Source organism: Centroberyx affinis, unplaced genomic scaffold (genome assembly GCF_046629955.1).
Source record: "Centroberyx affinis isolate AG114_WGS23_722 - 3 ecotype Tasmania unplaced genomic scaffold, CSIRO-AGI_Caff_v1 ptg004373l_1, whole genome shotgun sequence".
Classification (NCBI taxonomy): Eukaryota; Metazoa; Chordata; class Actinopteri; order Beryciformes; family Berycidae; genus Centroberyx; species Centroberyx affinis.
Genome location: NW_027282067.1, coordinates 19,710 through 37,446, shown reverse-complemented (window position 1 = coordinate 37,446; position 17,737 = coordinate 19,710). Strand labels below are relative to the sequence as shown.

At 39.7% G+C, this 17,737-nt stretch overlaps 1 protein-coding gene across 3 annotated transcripts in view; it reads right to left on the bottom strand.

Moving 5' to 3' along the window:
• nup214 (nucleoporin 214) overlaps positions 1-17,718 on the bottom strand; it is an 80,798-nt gene extending 63,080 nt beyond the window's left edge. For all 3 annotated transcript variants that reach the window (XM_071543751.1, XM_071543753.1, XM_071543752.1), the window contains exons 1-12: positions 17,564-17,718; positions 16,685-16,880; positions 16,349-16,503; positions 13,420-13,618; positions 13,101-13,171; positions 12,928-12,991; positions 12,649-12,752; positions 11,863-11,969; positions 11,666-11,732; positions 9,134-9,260; positions 3,012-3,170; positions 1,982-2,471 (exon numbers count right to left, since the gene is read on the bottom strand). In XM_071543751.1, coding sequence (XP_071399852.1) covers positions 1,982-2,471; positions 3,012-3,170; positions 9,134-9,260; positions 11,666-11,732; positions 11,863-11,969; positions 12,649-12,752; positions 12,928-12,991; positions 13,101-13,171; positions 13,420-13,618; positions 16,349-16,503; positions 16,685-16,880; positions 17,564-17,605 — 1,781 coding nt within the window. In that variant the 5' untranslated portion in view covers positions 17,606-17,718. The remainder of the gene's footprint in view (positions 1-1,981; positions 2,472-3,011; positions 3,171-9,133; positions 9,261-11,665; positions 11,733-11,862; positions 11,970-12,648; positions 12,753-12,927; positions 12,992-13,100; positions 13,172-13,419; positions 13,619-16,348; positions 16,504-16,684; positions 16,881-17,563) is intronic.
• Positions 17,719-17,737: the final 19 nt, after the last annotated feature.

Sequence of the window (17,737 nt, the reverse complement as noted above, 5' to 3'; positions counted from 1 at the left end):
ATTAACTCAACATTCAAGGTCTTCACACACTTAAATAAAATGGAAGTATCATGTACAACCGACAAAATTCATGAATGCAAGTAATTTTTATCAAATCTAAATCGATTGAAGAGGCCACTCAACTAGATGCCCCGATAGAGCTGGATGAATTAAAGAGGGCATTCCAAAATACAACATACTTGCATTTCTGACCTCACTGAAACTATGTAATCCAATCTAAAAATTACGGGTATAAAATGAAATGCATTGTGAAATTAAACTCAGAAATATGAAACAGGACCCTATCAAAATAGTCTCTTTGTTCAGAAAGATAGCTTCCATTTCCAAGAAAAAAAAAAAAAATGTTTCTACAGGATAAGAAAGCACTAAATCAGTATTCATATTTTTGAATTATTTCACTCAGTTTGCACAAAATAACTAGTGTTGTAGTGTTGGTATTCAATAAGTTAAATATCCACTTTTATCTACAAGTTTATGGTATGCAATTTAAAAAAATAAATAAAAATAGGGCTGATATTCACCAATCATGCCGTGTGAAAATTAGACCAGTGACATAGATGTAGGCCCAGGTTTAAAATTGTGTTTCCAGGTCGCTAATAGTTGCTTCTCAGGGCAGTTTTTTCATCTGAAGGAGCTTGAAATTTATCTGTACAGAAGAATGCAGACTCTTATAATTTTAACCATATTCTGACATTCAACCTGGTGCTTGCACATTCTTTCTGGTTTGCTTGAGTCCTTGGGCTGCCGAGTTTTGAAAAATTGTATCTGTCTAAGTGTGACACTGGGAGAGCCTGAGAGTAGTGTAGTAGTGTGGCGCAAAAGTCGATTCTGGAAGAATCAAAAGCGCGAATCAGTATTTCTAGGTCAGAAAATGAGGTGTCTAATGCTAGAGATATTTCTGAGATGGAAATAATCTGCTTTTGGATATCATCTTGATGTGATTGTCAAAGGAGTTGTCCTGTTCAAGACTCAACTTTCATGTTCTCACACAATCTGCAGACACATCCTCACCTCCTCCTACATAGCCAACTGTAATCCCCAACACGGTGTATCATCTAATATTTATTATTACCCAAGTGTTGTTTGCACAATTTTGCATTACTCATGTGAGCACAAATCTTTGTAGACTATACTAAATTAGCTTCAGGAATTGTCCATGTGCTAAAAGTTAGTGTATTTTATGCCTTTTACGCCATGAATGTGCATAGTGCTTTTATCCTTAGTGTACAGTATATCTGCAGTGTGATATGTGCAATCTACCATTAGTGAGTGTCAGCATGCCTTGTGATACCATTTTAGCTGCTAATGTCTCTGCACCAGTGCCACTATGACAAATTTGTCTACATTTTGTTATGGCTAATTAAAGTGATCCTGAATGTATTGCCAACCCCTATAGGGATGGAATATAATTGCATCCAATCTGAAATACAGTTGCAACAACTACATCTGTATGACACTTTTCTCAAATAAACAAATGTACTGAGAACACTCACAATTAACTAATGATCTTGAGAAATGGCATAATCCTATCAGAACATCCACTCCTATCAGAAAAATTGTCCTAACAGTATGACAGTCAATTTAATCATTATGAAAATTACAAACCACCTTGAGAGTGGGTAAGGATCCATTTTCGCAAGGTCATTTTGAAAAACTGGTGGGGCCACAAAGCCAAAAAAAGAATAAAATGGTCTCTTAATGTGGTCAATTGAATTGCATCGAATTTGGACCATCATAACTGACGGACCTCTATTTTCAACCTGCATACCCAATTTCATGTATGATTTACAAGGGCTACAGCATGTGCAGACCCATGAGATGGTGCAGTCTATTGACTGCCATGGCTCCATTTTGAAGGTGGACAGACGCCCAGAAAAACACAGGCACGCACAACAAAAACAATATTATTCCCATATGTGGAATTTAAACAACACTCAGTGCCTCAGTCAGAGATGAGCCTAATATGTGAATAATCACTCACCTGTCATTGAGGTTCAGCTTCACAGCAGGTGTGGCACACTCTGGAGTGTCTCTCAATACAGCAATAGGGGAGGCAGTGGCAAGGGACTGGGGTGTTGGAGCTGGAGCTGGGACTTGGGTTGCCTCTGCTGGAGGTTTGAGGGGGGCACTGAAAGAAAACGCTGAAGGTGCTGAAGGAGTGTCAGAGGGAGGCTTAGAGGCAAAGGAGAAGCCCGAGGAGGAGCCTGAACCGAAAGCTGTGGATCCCCCCAGGGAGAAAGCTGAAGGGGCAGAGGTGGAGGAAGAAGATGGGAGGGAGAAGGAGAAGCCTGATGATGACGATGATGAGGACGCAAGGGCTGTAGTAGCAATGGTGAATGGGGCAGCAGCAGAGGAGGCAGAAGTGGGAAGAGGGGTAGAAGTAGTAGCTGAAGTAGGACAGAGGGCTGGGAAAGCTACTGGGGCAGATGGGAGGGAGGCAGCCGGTTTGGGAGCTGGGGGAGCCAAAGAACCTGTGAACAGAAAGCAACATTTCTGTCGTTACATCTGGGCAAGCAAATTCAACAGGCATAAATTGCCAACTCTAGGAGTACACAAGTCCATTTTCTCACGGTCATCTATTCAGTGCATGGTCTAAATTAATATTCGAACATTTGGTGTGTGGCGAAATTTACATAGACTAAAGCAGATTATGGACAAAAACTCACTAATGATGGGCTGATCCATTCTTTTCCTTTTTGCTCATCACTAAGTTTTTCCAAAATGGTTTATGTAAGATTTCTCTCTATTTCTTTCCCACTGGAGCTGCCTGCTTCTCCAGCGTAACTTTCGTTTTGGTAACATGGGTGCACGTTTCACATTCAAAGGTTGTGATTGGTCATGCATGACGGAAGCGCCTGATATACCACACTGGGACTTTCCGGGGAATTGAAAATATAACAAACACAACACTACCGCTGAACCATAAAATCTTGATATATGACTATCTATGAATAATTGTACAGCCTTCTTAATGACATATTCATGATACCAAAATGTCAAAATTTCCCGACCTGCCATGGGCAGTCTCTCTCCCTCCAGGGCTAGCGTGGTGGGGGCAGAAACCAATTGCTTGGCCCCAGGGTTGAGGTTGAGCAGGGCAAACGGGCAGAGTACTCCGTCTGTGGACAGCAGCAGCAAGGCGGGAGCTGGAGGCAATGTCTTCTCATCAGCTGTGGACGGGTAGAGATAGGTCATACAGTTATGGAGAGGTGGGGTCAGACAAAAGACATGCACATGAAGATTATATCTACATGGCGGAGAGCAAAAAACATACATCCCAGAGACCTAGAGGCTACACTGTGGGCCCACAAGCAAATTTACCCTACATACACATATACCCATGGACACAAGGGAAGGAACACTCAATGGCATACAGGCAATACACATACAAGTGTGCATGGACACTAGAGCTGCAACGATTAATCGATTAGTTGTCAACTATTAAATTAATCGCCAACTATTTTGATAATCGATTAATCAGTTTGAGTAATTTTTTAAGAAAAATAAGTCAAAATTCTCTGATTCCAGCTCCTTAAATGTGAATATTTTCTGGTTTCTTTACTCCTCTATGACAGTAAACTGAATAGCTTTGGGTTGTGGACAAAACAAGACATTTGAGGACGTCATCTTGGGCTTTGGGAAACACTGATCGATTAATCGAGAAAATAATCGACAGATTAATCGACAATTAAAATAATCGTTATGAGATATATATATATATATATATATATACACATATACACACACACACACACTCACTGAGCACTTTATTAGGAACACCTGTACACCTGCTTATTCATGCAGTTGTCCAATCAGCCAATCATGTGGCAGCAGTGCAATGCATAATATCATGCAGATACAGGTCAGCAGCTTCAGTTAATGTTCACATCAAACATCAGAACGGGGAAAAAATGTGATCTCAGTGACTTTGACCGTGGCAAGGCTTTTGGTGCCAGACGGGCTGGTTTGACTATTTCTGAAACTGCTGATCTCCTGGGATTTTCACGCACAACAGTCTCTAGAGGTTACACAGAATGGTCCGAAAAACAAAAAACATCCAGTGAACGGTAGTTCTGCGGACGGAAACACCTTGTTGAGAGAGGTCAGAGGGGAATGGCCAGAATGGTTGGCGCTGACAGAAAGGCTTCAGTAACTCTCTTTACAACTGTGGTGAGCGAATGGTGTTCCTAATAAAGTGCTCAGTGAGTGTGTGTGTGTGTGTGTGTGTGTGTGTGTGTGTGTGTGTGTGTGTGTGTGTGTATATATATATGTAAGGGATAATGCCCGACGAGGTGTCCATTAACAGGAATTAATGGACGACGGGGGAGGCCAGAACCGGTTGCCTCCGCGGAGTCCATTAATTGCTGATAATGGACACCTCAAAGAGCATTATCCCGCTTATACCATGGTCACTTGCCAAAGAAAAAACAATTAAGACCATTAATTTATATTTTCATGCGTTTTGTAATCAAAATCTAAAGTTTTTCACAAGCCATAACTCAGTTTCCCTGGTAACACCTGAGGGTTTGACTAATACCTGGAACAATCAATACCATCCCATAAGGTTCTTATGCAATGGGAACATTGTTCACTACTCCAGTAAATAGGACGAACCTTAGATACGACTTGGCAATGGGAGATATTTCTAGTCCGCTCAGCTCATAGAACCCTTTGACTCAGCTATGAGCCAGAAAGCTAACGTTATGCTAGCAAGATTCAAAGTCAATAACATTGCGTACGGTTGACAAACAAAATATCATTTGACAGTATGTTTAACAACAAGACTAGCTAGCTTTCCAGCCATGTCATTGTCCCCAAATCAATATCAAGATTTTCACGAACACAAAATTGTAAATGGAGGCTTTGACTGTGTCCCTGTTGCTATGGTTACTCATTTTAGATACAGGCTGATACTATGTAGCCAGCGCATTAATTTAGAACGGTGAACAGTTTCACTGGAACTACTTAGTAGGTGTCCATTATCAGGAATTAATGGACACCCTGCAGCCAATCAGAATCAAGTATTCACCCAGATCATGATATAAATATAGTATATATACTAAATGCAAGTAAGCCTACCACAATGGTTTTAGAGTGTAACGCAAAAGTAATGTAACTAATTATTTTTCTCAGGGACAAATAAGTAATTCAGTACTTTTGGTATGGTAGTAAGTAACTAATAAAGTAACAAATAATGTGTAATTTATGATTTTCCAGTAACGACCCCCAACACTGCTCATGGGTGCACACTAGTGACCACACTGAAGACAGAACAAAAGAGGGTCTGTACCGAAAACATCAAATAACTGACCCAAATTTGGAGAATTTAATAAGATTGTGATGAATGTAATTTTTTGCTACTTCTGCAGCATGTCTCTTTATGCTGATGTAATCATGTTGCATGCTACCATAGCACTATCATGTTTGGTGTCTAAAAATTCTGAATTTATTTTAGGTTTTAAATAAGTGTGTGATGACAATGGGTTGGAAACATAATGGCAATTTAAATGCATTCCATGTGCTGCATACACAGGTTAATACACTGGAATAAGGCCATTGTAAAGTGTTACCCAGAGGAGAAAAAAAAAACAAAAAAAAACAACAAACAAACAAAAAGCAACTAATGCTGCGCAGTTATGAAAAATAAAGTTTAAGAGACAGTAAGAAGCAAAGAGAGAGATAGAGAGGGGGCGAGAGTGAACAGAGGGGAGAGGCACAAGGTAAAACTCATCAGCATTCAGCAACATGATTGTCTGGGCTGTGTTGTTTGTTGTGGTCCTCTAGCTTGTCTGAGCCATTTTAATGAGTGTGGGTTTTTGCGAATAACTCTCTCTCGTTGCACTCCCTTCGCTTTCTATATCTAATGTCTCACTTCAGATAGAGGTTTTGATCAGACTACAATCATGTCAAAATGTTGCTCAAATTGCAGGTTTTACTTGCTGGGGAGAGAGTTCTCTGAGTGAGTGAGGAGAGATGTGACTAGACAGCAACAGCAGCTCTACGTGAATGTCTGGCAGACTGGGCCGCTTAAGATAAAACAGTGTACCGAGACGGTAGCTTATCACTATTCTTTACGCATGCTCCAACAAAGCACTGCAGTGGATGCTGTGTGCACAAAGTAACCTGATGGATTTCAGCTTCATCTGATCATTAGGGGAGTGTTGGGCATAAAATGTATTGAAGCTTAAACAAAGAAAACAGACTGCAGTACTCAACACACTCGGTGCATTACAAAATAAAAGTTCACACAATACACCGAAACAGCACTGGCTCTTAGCTGACAAGATCTTAAACTGTCCCTAAATTACCACAATTATATTATAAACGTTTGCCAGTATCTGAGCAGACAAATGTGGAATTATGAGGGTTTTGTTAGGTTTTAGAAATAGTAAAACAGTTGTAATTGAGCGTTTTCTATGCAAGAGTAATCTAGCATTTACATATTATGGGAATGTGTATTAGGAGCAGGAGTTTTACGTGAGTATTAGAAAAATCCACATGGCCTTGTTATATTGCCATCTAGAAAAAAGTTGAAGCTACAGTCATTATTGGTAAAGACCTACAAAATAATTCAGAAAGTGTCAGAGAATAAGTGTCGGTAGGCATGTGACTATGAGCTTTGACGGGTGAGGGTGCATGTGGCGCATGTCAGCATGACAGCGAATCGTGTGAACGGCTGTCTCGGATAACTCATGCTATTGTTTGTTTAGAACTATATGAAACTAAACGGCACCAAAAGGTGCCACAAATGACAAAGAGGAATCTTTTTCTATCACCTCATATACAAATACCTTTTGGAATACGAGAAAGCAATAGAATATGTTCCACCGAAAAAGACATTGAACAGTGGTGGGAAGACAAACGCTTGCTGTGCATCCGAGACAACATTTTCTCAAGCATTTTTGCAATGGCTGTCCTTGCAAGAAAAAATGTAAGCAGAGCAGCAACATTACACATGCTATAGCTGTATTTATGTATGTATTCATGGTAACTGAACTAAAACTAAGTAGCGAAAAGGAACATAAATTATGGCCCAAATTGTAGCAGCTCTAACGGCACTTCATGACCTTTTTTCTCAGAGCGGAGAAAGCTCTGTTTTTGCAAAAACCTTTGTATAGGCCATATCATGGGCTTACAGTATTAAACCAAGTGAATGCTGAAACGTTAAGATGGAAACCAAAGTGAAAATGTGTATACTGTTGACATTCAAATTCAAATCGAGTTAAACTACATAAGATTTGGTCAGTATATCTGAACAAGTGAAGAGGGAGAGGGACCCTCTGCTTTAAAAGCGAGCGTACACTTTTTGGCTTTTTTTAAATTGAAGGGAAAAAACGTGCATCAGACAGTGGTCATTCATCAATTTGCCAAATGTGGAGCCAATAATCTAGTTTTATCTGTATCCTCAGCCTTTTAGAATTGCATGGAAAAGATTAAATCTGTCATTGTTCTCTTTTGTAAAAAGTAACTCCTCAACTTTTAATCTGCACATATTTTAAAATTACACTAGTAATTTTATTTCTACTGAAGTAAAATGTCAACCCTAACCCTAACAATACTTCTGAGTTGGATATTTTCCCACCCCTGTTCAGAAGATTAGCAGCTCGCGACCAAAGACTTGGTCTTTATGACTGACATCACCAACATGGTCAGCTGGATTATGCCCACACTAAATTGAGCGCTCAAGTTGCCTATGGTGTCAAGGCTACTGTGGAGGGTTAGGCACAATGTCATGTTTTTCCACCGCAGCACCATCACAAAGCACAACCTTGAGGAGAAGCACAAGCTACCAGGTCTGCCGTGCCACAAGCTGAAAACAGACACTGCTCCACTGCATGCTCTACTCATTCAGGACACAAAGGACAGCATGGGAGACTCATCAGTGGTCCTGGAGATAAAGCAACCAATCAATGAGGATCTCAGCAAGATGTACACCAGTGTGCAGGAGAAACACTCATTACACAGCCTCTGCTCTTGACCTGCGTCTTAAGCTGCCTTTCCTCTCTGAGGAGGAGAGAACGGAGACAAACGCAAGAGTGACTGCTAAGGCTGTATCACTAGAGGCAATTCTGCCATTTTATTTAATATTAAAATGAATGTGAAAAATGTCAAATGTCACTCTAGGCATAAGGCATTTAACTAAACATATCCAATTGGCAAAATAACTTTGACAAACACTCCATGAGTAATCTACTAAACTATGCTTTTGATGCAGATTAGAGAATGTCAAATTGTGTTTGGTTATAATGTTATTCAAATGGGAATTGGCTTGAAGATATGGACATTGTAATTTAAATTTAGTGTTTCCTCTGTATTCATTTAGAAGTTGTGTGCCACCACAGCAAGGAAATTACCACCACTGCTAGACACAAATATAAATCAATATTACCATAGTAATTTAGTTTTACCATCATCCAAAACAGTGTAGTCCAAATGTTTTAGAAATAATGATTTTATGATTAAAACACATTCTTAGCACTATAATCTAAACTTGAAACATAACTTAGACCCAAACAGTGACAGATATGGGACCAGCTCAGTGATTGGACGTCTTCATCTAGCATTCCTGTTAAGTCTATCCCTGAGCTGGGAGAACTTTTAAAAATGGAATATGACAAGGAATGATAGTAAATGTATACATATCACACACTGTTGTGCATCTGTAGGTATGGTTCTGCATGTAGCCTATGTGTCTAAAAAAAACAAAGATATTTGAGCCATCTACAGTGCTCTACAGTGGCCGTTCCAACGAGGTAACTGTTCCGAGTTTCCCTTTGCTCTGTTGGACTGTATTAGAGAGCAATGTTCCCTGCAAACTGAGGGCTCTACAGTGAGGTAATTGACTACATTTTGATCAGAATCGATCAGCATGATGGCAAAAACTGGGTATGGTTAAAAGAACAAAATTAGGTTTAAAGGCATTTGAGTTTAAATATGCTTAAAAAAATATATATGTAAAAAATATGGGAGTGAATTTGCCAGTTGACTTTCAGGAAGAGGGAGTTCGTATAGGCCATTTTAATGTTCAAATTTAGAGATTTGAACAAACCTTTGTAGGGTCGGTGTAGTCGCACTATGCGGTTGTGCAAAAAGTACAGACCACCATATGCAATAGGATGCAGAATGAACTTACAGATGTGGATCTCCTGCTGGCTGGTGTAGTCTATGGCTAGGCCAAGGGGCAGGGTGTCTTCGTTGGTCTGGGACACCGGCAGCTCGGCCCTGCTGGCATCCTCCAGCATCCAAAGCTCCCAGTTGTTCTAAACAGGACAAAAATCATTCAGTCATCAAAGTCTGCGTAACTTTTGAGTGTTGTTCTCCCAATTTAAAGTTAGCCCTATACAGGGATCAAAGCAAAATAAAATGCTGAGTCCAACTGTTGGTCGGGACAAGTTACAAGTTAGGTTTTTGTTTTTTTGAGCATTTAGGTTTCACAAGATCCTTTTGTACATGTTTTTCACTGCAGGCTTGATTAAATCAAGGAAAGTAGTTATTGACTGCTCAAGAAGTCGTTAAAAGTCGCCAGATGACATCTGCTAATTTGCATACGAATATCTTTGATCAAGAGGGAGCGCTGCACTGTGTACGGGAGGTACTGAGATCATCAGGGTGTCACGTTCAGGTTAGACAAGCTAGAACCGCAAATTCAGATGCATCTATCAGCCATACTGATTTGTTGCCAAAATTCTTTGGGAGTCAAAACATTAACATTGTTCATGGCCTTAAAAAATAGCTACATTTGTCACTACTCACATTGGAGTAATAAAAGCACCAGCAACTTAGCTGCATATGTGGGAAGAGGGACAGTTCACACAAGGCTTATTGTGTAGTTTTTACACCCAACAAATCAAATTAATGAACTGATTGTAATAGTAACGTTCTTGTGGTGTTGAGAAGCATTTACCTTTCTTATGACATGGTACAAAATATATATTTTTTTTTTTGTTGGACGGTCGCTTATTACCGTCCCACTACTGTAGCCTACTATTGGTGAAGCAATAAATAAGATCCATCACCAGAGCAGCTTTGCACTCATCTTCACCTTATATCTACATGTTGGGAAACTTTACACATCTGACAACTAAAAGTGTCAAGTTGACACTTAACAAGCAGTGTGGAGCCTTCCATACAATCATAAGTTTCACATTTGTTTTCATAGCAGACAACTGTCATATTGTTTGAGGTGCACCAAAAGCAAACTTCCTAATGGTTAATTCGCTTACTTAGGCAATTTTTTTTAGAACCATTTTGGTAACATTTGGTGAAATTCTCTTTACATCTCAACAACTATCAATAAATCAAATGCTGAGAAAAAAAAATCCAGTCTCTGTGGTTGTCCCAGGCCCTGTAATCAGCCACTGAGATGAGATGAATAATCTCATATAAGCATATCAAAATCATGCCTCTTCCTTAAGAGACACCAAAGCTGAGTGTAATCCAATCTGTTGAATTAAGAGTTTAATTCTCAATTGAATCTAGTTCTCAAGTTTTAAAACCTGTAACCACTAGTGTATTCCTAATGATGTGAAAACCTATCTCACTTAATATTTGGGACATCTGTACAGCTAAAGCAGTTTTAAAAACATGTTTTGTCATCTACGTCAACACTTTTCCGCCCTCGTTGTTACCATGGTTACAGCTGCTAGTGGTCAACAGTGTGTTGACTCTATGGGTAGAGGTAAGCAAAATGGTGACCAAGAAGTGTGCGATTCAGTGCCATGCTGCGCACACCCCGCTGAAACCAAATGAAGTGACGTCACTTGCGTGCCCAGTCACTGTGTCAGTTTTTTTTTTTACGGTCTATGTGGTAAAGAACTAAAACAAAGTGTGAGGATAGGTCTGTCTGTTGTGCAACTACAATGCTCCTAACAACGACACGGGGATCCGACTTAGGAAAATATCCTACATTAAAAGCAAAAATTACCGTTAAAATGCTAGGTGATCGGAGATAAGTCGGCAATCAGCTATCTGGCCAGCAGCCACCAGAAAACACAGCATTACTTTCAGTTGCAGTTATCCATGATTGTCCTTTTCCATTGTCAGAGTTTTGCACATTTTCAGTGACTTCATTTTTGTCAAACCATCTTAATACGAGTAACCTTCCATCATTCACAGCAGAAAATCCAACCATTCAAGTCAGTACGAGACGTGGGGGAATGGAGACAAAAATGCATAAAAACTTTTGATAGGCCCACAATCGGGCTTCACTGTCCCAAAGAAAATATTTCAGAATATATTTTGGAAAGGGCATGTGGCCTGTCAGTAGGTTTGCTGGAGATTAATGTAGGCAGGTAGGTGCTCTACACACCTAAATTATCTTCAAATTAAAAGGAATAGGCCTGGTATTTAGAATGGGAATTAATTTGTATATCAGTCATCTCAGTCAGGAGATAGAGGCATCTTCACTTGCCTCTATGTTTTTGAGTATCTCAAAATAAACAAGAATGTCACTATACTACACCACCTACCTCTCCTGCGTCCTTTTATGCAAATCTAGACTCATGTCTTATAGTCTACTGCCTCTCTGAAATCCAAACAATGGAAATCCATCGTAGTGGCAGAAAACCTTAATTCATGTCTATTGCCCTAATAATGTGTGGATGTGAAGCTAAAACTACATGGTAAACACTAAGGTGCTAAAGATGCAGTTCATGTCATTAGGTACCTTCTCCTCTTGTTTGGCAATGATGCTGACTTCAATGGAAGCTGCTGATGCCGCAAAAACGACGTCCCTGGGTGAAAAAAATGGTGCAAAAGGAGGAAACGCATTCAATTCTTCACAGTGAACAGAAGGAGTGTATGCAGTGTGTGTGTGCTTGTGGGTAGTGTCTGCACATGTCTGTGTGTTGCGATTGTTCTTACCAGTCCTCTATGTGACTGAGGAAGTAGTGGTGCTGTCTCTCTGCGCAGGTGCCGTACACCAGGTCGTTGAAGTTCAGATACCTCGCCTCGACCTTATCATCCTTTTTCTGTCACAATCAAATTGGCTCTTTGTCAAAATGTTGGACATGACACTGAGATGCCAAGCTATCAAGTTATGGAACTGCGCTGAATTGCATTTTTCCCGGTATTAAAAGGATTGATTCGATGACCGTTAGTAGTGGTTAGTAGTAGTTCTTACCATAAATTATTGCCTACTATTTTGACAGTAGCAAAATGTTAAATGATGCAAGATTGGAAACAGATGGATCCTTCCCATTATCAATTAATTTACTTGAAAAAAAGATTTATTGCTCTTAGGGAAAGGGGGTCTATTTATCTCCATTCCCAAATGGAGCTAAATAGACTGAATCCCAATTCAGTCAAGATTCAACTTCACTGGTATATGCAGAAAATTCCAATGACTTCAAATGTATGATACGCCTTTTTAAAACCTGTTGTTTGTGCTCATTTTGTGAACACATATTTTCTTTCTTTTTTTCAAATAGCTGTGAATAAAAAGAAGTCTTTAATGAGACTTCGAGGAAAAAAGAGAAAAGTTAAGAGAACAGACTAGATTACACTGCAGCCAACTCTTCTTTGTGTAGTGATTAGGTGTATCTGTTGGGTGAAAATGATTGATTGCATTTATATTGCCCCAAGGCTTTAAAGGATCGCAGTGGTGGTGTAGACTGAATTAAGTGTAACTTAGCTGCAGGGTAAACTCACAGGAATAGAGATCACCACCAGCTCAGGAGGGGTTTCGGGGGACCCATCTGCAGCAGCGTATGCCACTGCAAACACATAGGTTCTCAGCCACAGCACATCCAGAACTGTGAGAGAACGTGGGAAAGAGAGGGTTGTAGAGAGCAGTAATGAGAGTGAGAACGTGTAAGGCAGATGACATTAGAGTGCATCATCTCTCACCAATAAAGAGGACAAAAAGCTCAGTATACAGGCCTCGATTGGTAAAATGTGATTTTATACATAGTGCAGTGGCGACCTCACCTTTGACAGGGTTGTCAGAGCTGTAGAAGTTTGGGCAGGGGATCACTTTCTTTTCTTGCAGTGCCTATTCACCAGAGGAGAAACTCTATCAGTTATTGGGTATTCGTTACAGCAGGGATCAATGAGTGTTCTATTTTTTTTCTATTTTCTTACAGTGAATTACATCCACTCACCGGAGTGTATTGACTGACTGTGGCATTCATTTTTCCAGCAGCCACTTGTTTTCCTTTGGGACTCCAGCAAACTGTGTGAAGCAAGAGAAATTTACTAGATCTGTCTCACATAGTGCAAAATGGAGATACAGGCGGTTCTAACTTAATTTCCTTGAAATGCTTACCATTTGTTTTTTATTAGTACTACACAAAACATGAGTATTTACCATTAAACAACACGTGAGTAAACTGTCAGTACTAAAGAAAGAAGGACCATTTTATTTAGCCATCCCAAAAGACAATACATAGACAGAATGATTACTCTCAGTGTCCCACTCACTGCATGTGATGCCACTGGAGGCAGGCAGCTCGGCCTGCAATGCAACACTGTCAGTAACGTCCAGAACCATCATACTGCCATCAGACAGACAGGCAGCCAACATGGACGCCTGAACAGGGTTCCATTTCAGGTCCAGCACACAAGTGCCTGGTTCTACTGCTGGGTGCATAGCTGCAAAAGGTAGCTTCTGGGGTCTCATCTGGAGAGGCAGAAAAAAACAGAAAGAGGTCAAGTGACAAAATCTAGAAAATGATGAGGACTTTAAAGAGCTGCTTACCAGGGTTCCACAATTAAAATCCAAATTAAAATTGTGATTTGAGGGTTGTTGGTTTTTTTTCCAAATATATTATTTTGCACTACCTTAATTATTATTACCAGACTGATCTACCCGCATTTGTTGGAGAATCACACTTAGTGCAGTGTGCATAGTGCAAACTGATATTGACTTGTTGGCCAATCATAGGCCTCCTTGCCAGCTGTTAACCAATCAGACCAGAGAGGCAGTGTCTAACATTCAGAGTGAGTGGAAAGCAGGATAGTATGAAAGGCAGAGAGAAGCAAGCCAACTTAAAGAAATGAATGACACTGAGGAAGAGGAGGTTATTAGTAACACCGTTACTAATGAGGATGAATCGGTCCCAAAAATAATTCACCACCAGCTTAGCTATTCGGTTGTGATCTTACACACATCGAGCACACGTTATCCTAAAAATAAATGATTCCATCACTATTATTTATTTTTCATATGATTTTCCACACCTGAGTAAATTGTTCTTTTTTATGTTCTAGTCACACAGCTGGGAGATTTGTTCATTTATTGTATGCTCTAATTACACAGCTGAAGAATTGTGATTGTTGTTTACTTGTGTTTTAATTAGAAAGAAAAAATGAAAGAAAAACAAACATTTTGAGAAAAAAAAATATTTTGTACATGTCTGATTTATCATAGCATAATGACACCTGATTCAATACATTTTTTTTTATTAACATTAACAAAATTGCAATGGCACTAATCTTTTATGGAAGTAAAGAAGCCACCCCGCCACTTATAAACTTCCCTGTTGGGGACAAATCGAGTTGTGAATTAACACTTACAAACTTAGGTGTCTGTTCTCGTCCTCTTAGCCATGGAAATATGAATAAACTCGATTTTAAAAGCTAAAGAATGGCTCATCTAGGACAATGTTATGTTAGTCTATGCCAAAAGTTGGTGTCTATACAAAGCATAAAATTGTAATAGAGGGGGTTTGGGTGTTAAATTGGCCACGATGACAAAGCCAGACCGGCCGCTCTGAAGCCTCTTTTTGAGCCAGGAAAAACTCTCATCACTAGGCAGCAGTGTGAGTTTAGGAGAGCAGATTTGAACTATACAAAAAATAACAAGCAGTTGTAATGACTACGCTTCCAACACCACCACAGAGAGCTGTATAAAGAATGCATAGTGACCAAATACCAACAAACCAGTAAAAATGTAACCCAAACTGTGATTCAACCTGACAGCGCCTTGTAAAATAGCATCCAACTTTGTTTTCAAACGCTTTGTAAGTAGTAATAGCTAATAAAATTGCATTTACTAGAGCTGTCGAAAATACACCAAATCCAATTCTGTAAAGCCTGACATCTAATGGCTAATGTCCATTGGCTGATCTTTGGTGCCAGGTGATGTCGCCACCTGTTGTACTTTATAGAAGGTGATGTTCACGTCAACTTCAAGTTCATTTATTTGTATTGCCCTTTATCACAAGTATGTCTCAAAGGACTTTACAGAGAATGAGCGTGTCATGTCATGATGTCATGTCAGATGACAGCTGTATTTTTTAACAGTTGTTGAGAGCATCAGCCAGTCACAGTATATACATTTTTGAAAATAGCCTAAATGGTTTCAGTTATGATACTGGTATGTTCATTTTAGTGATCCATTTTGAGTAGACAAACGAATCTCTGCCTTTATCATTGTAACAAGGAAATAAGATTAACTCAAATGTTTATCATTTCACACTTCAAATAGAAATCAATGTTAACTTATAGTCACAACATAATTTCTTCCCCTTATCATGCAGCTCTATTCATAGTTTTCTCATGATTTCACATACATTTCCTACCAATATGGCGTTTTACAATACACACAGCTCATTGGCTGTGTTTGTCATGTAATTGTAATCACCTGTTAATTTATTACAATCACCTGTTAATTTCCTAGCAAGATGGCCGTGTGGTGCTGTAACAGAATACTATGAATTGGATACATTTCGAAACTTAAAAAAAAAAACTGATGAGACTGATGAAGTATGGCCCATACTTTACCAAATACCCACATATTAAATACTTGAAAAAAGAAAATTATTTTACTTTTTTTCCAATCCATTTTTGCTAATAGGTATTATGAACTCAGTTACCGGTAGAAGCAATGAGTGTGTGCAATATTTTCACCTTTGTTAAATTCTAGGATGGGCAATATGGGTTTTTGAATCTACCAGTCAATCACAGGATGATTTTGGGGAGGAAAAAATGTGGAAAATGTGTACTCATCAAGTTCAGTCATCCAGGCACATCCAATAATATATAATAATATTGTTTTATTGTCTACAGTACTTGTAACTATTTTGAAACATGTTATACAAATAAAATGTATAATAATATCATCAACAAATGCTGTTTTTTTTAACTGATGGTTACAGGTGTCATTTGTGAAAGCAAGGATTGCAGCTTAATCCCTGTACGTCTCTCCCCAGCTAATTCAAAAGTTACACTCTTGAATCAGGATTTCTAACAAAGTCGTGACTTTAACCGAACAAATTTAACCCTGCTTCACAAATAGCAATCTAATTTAGACAACTGTAATGGCTTATATGTTGTGGAGCATTATCCAAAAAAAGAAGGTGCATACGTGAGGAAGAACAGAGACTGAGGAAACTGAGAGAAGCAGTACCTTGTTCATGAAGGTGCGGACGTCATAGAACGCCAGAGACAGCCCGGCCTCCTCAGACATGCCACATACTGACAGAGTAAGCTCATCGCAGCTGAGGGCCAAGTTATGCAGAGGCAGCGCCACCGGTACTTCCACCAACGCTGCGGTCCCCTCAACTGGAGAGAAGGGGAGGATTGGGGGAAAAAAAGAGGAAAGATGGGTTGTAAGCAGGAGAGATGTACGGGAAGGGATTGACAGTGTATTGATTGACAGTCACAGTGAAATGGATGACAAGGTAGTGCAAAACTGAAATAAAAACTCAAAGCCCTGAATGGTCTTAGAGGGGCATGTCCATACCTATTTCGTTGGAGTTGCCTTCCACTTCGTCAGCAGCCAGGATGTGTTGTGTTAGGTAAACCTTTAGCGTCCTGTCCAGCCCGACGAATGTTAGTCCAAATTTGTTTGAGAGGGCGAGCAGACTGGATCTATCTTTTGGTAAATCATCAGGCGACTCAAAAACTCTCGTTTTCTTCATCTGACGAAACTGAAAATCCTGAAACAGAAAAAGAAACCAGCATTTTAGCTAACGTTAATACTTTGTTGTTTCCGGATGACAGGTGATGGCTGGCAAATGTATGCGGTCCCAATTCAGTAATTGCAAGCGTTAACTTCATTCTACTGTGACTTTCCACAGTCGAGAAAAAACATAACAATATAAATATGCGTGACCCAAGACAGAAAATATGTGAGTACAATGTAGCCAGCTAAAGCCTTGGCTAACGCTTGCTAACGTTATTTCGCTTGTCTAAAACCTGGAATTGCATATTCGCTTAATTTATGCGATTACCAGGATTTGATTACTTCAACTTAACTGACACATGTAAGCGTATGTAACTCACCGGCATAAAACTTTCAAGCTGCACGTTGACGTTGGTTAGTACCATGCTAATAACAGCAATAACAGTTTGCGTTAGCTCGCAAAAGATAAAGTTACAGTGCCAAAAGAGCTTTAGCTATTCGTTTGTTAAAACGTTACTGATATGTGATCCGAGTAGTTAGCTAACTGTTATCGATCTGGCTCCGTGACCACTTTGTGGTATTTTACTAGTAAAGACAGTGTAAGCTTAAACACCAGCCAGCTGGCTAGCCAACTCGCTAAGCTAACCAAGCAATTCTAGAGCGAACTAGTGCTAGCTAACGTTAGCTTACACATGCCGACTTGTCAGCACAACTTGCCTTCATTTCCCTCTCGGGAGGAGAGTCCGGGTCGTCACTCATTCTGAACGACAGAAGCTGTTGTTCTCCGACCTGGAGTACTGTTGTTTTTACCCGGCGTTATACAGTCTATCTCAGATAGACTGTATAAGGCTTATCTACCGCTAAGATTTACTCTGTTGACTGCTGGAAGAT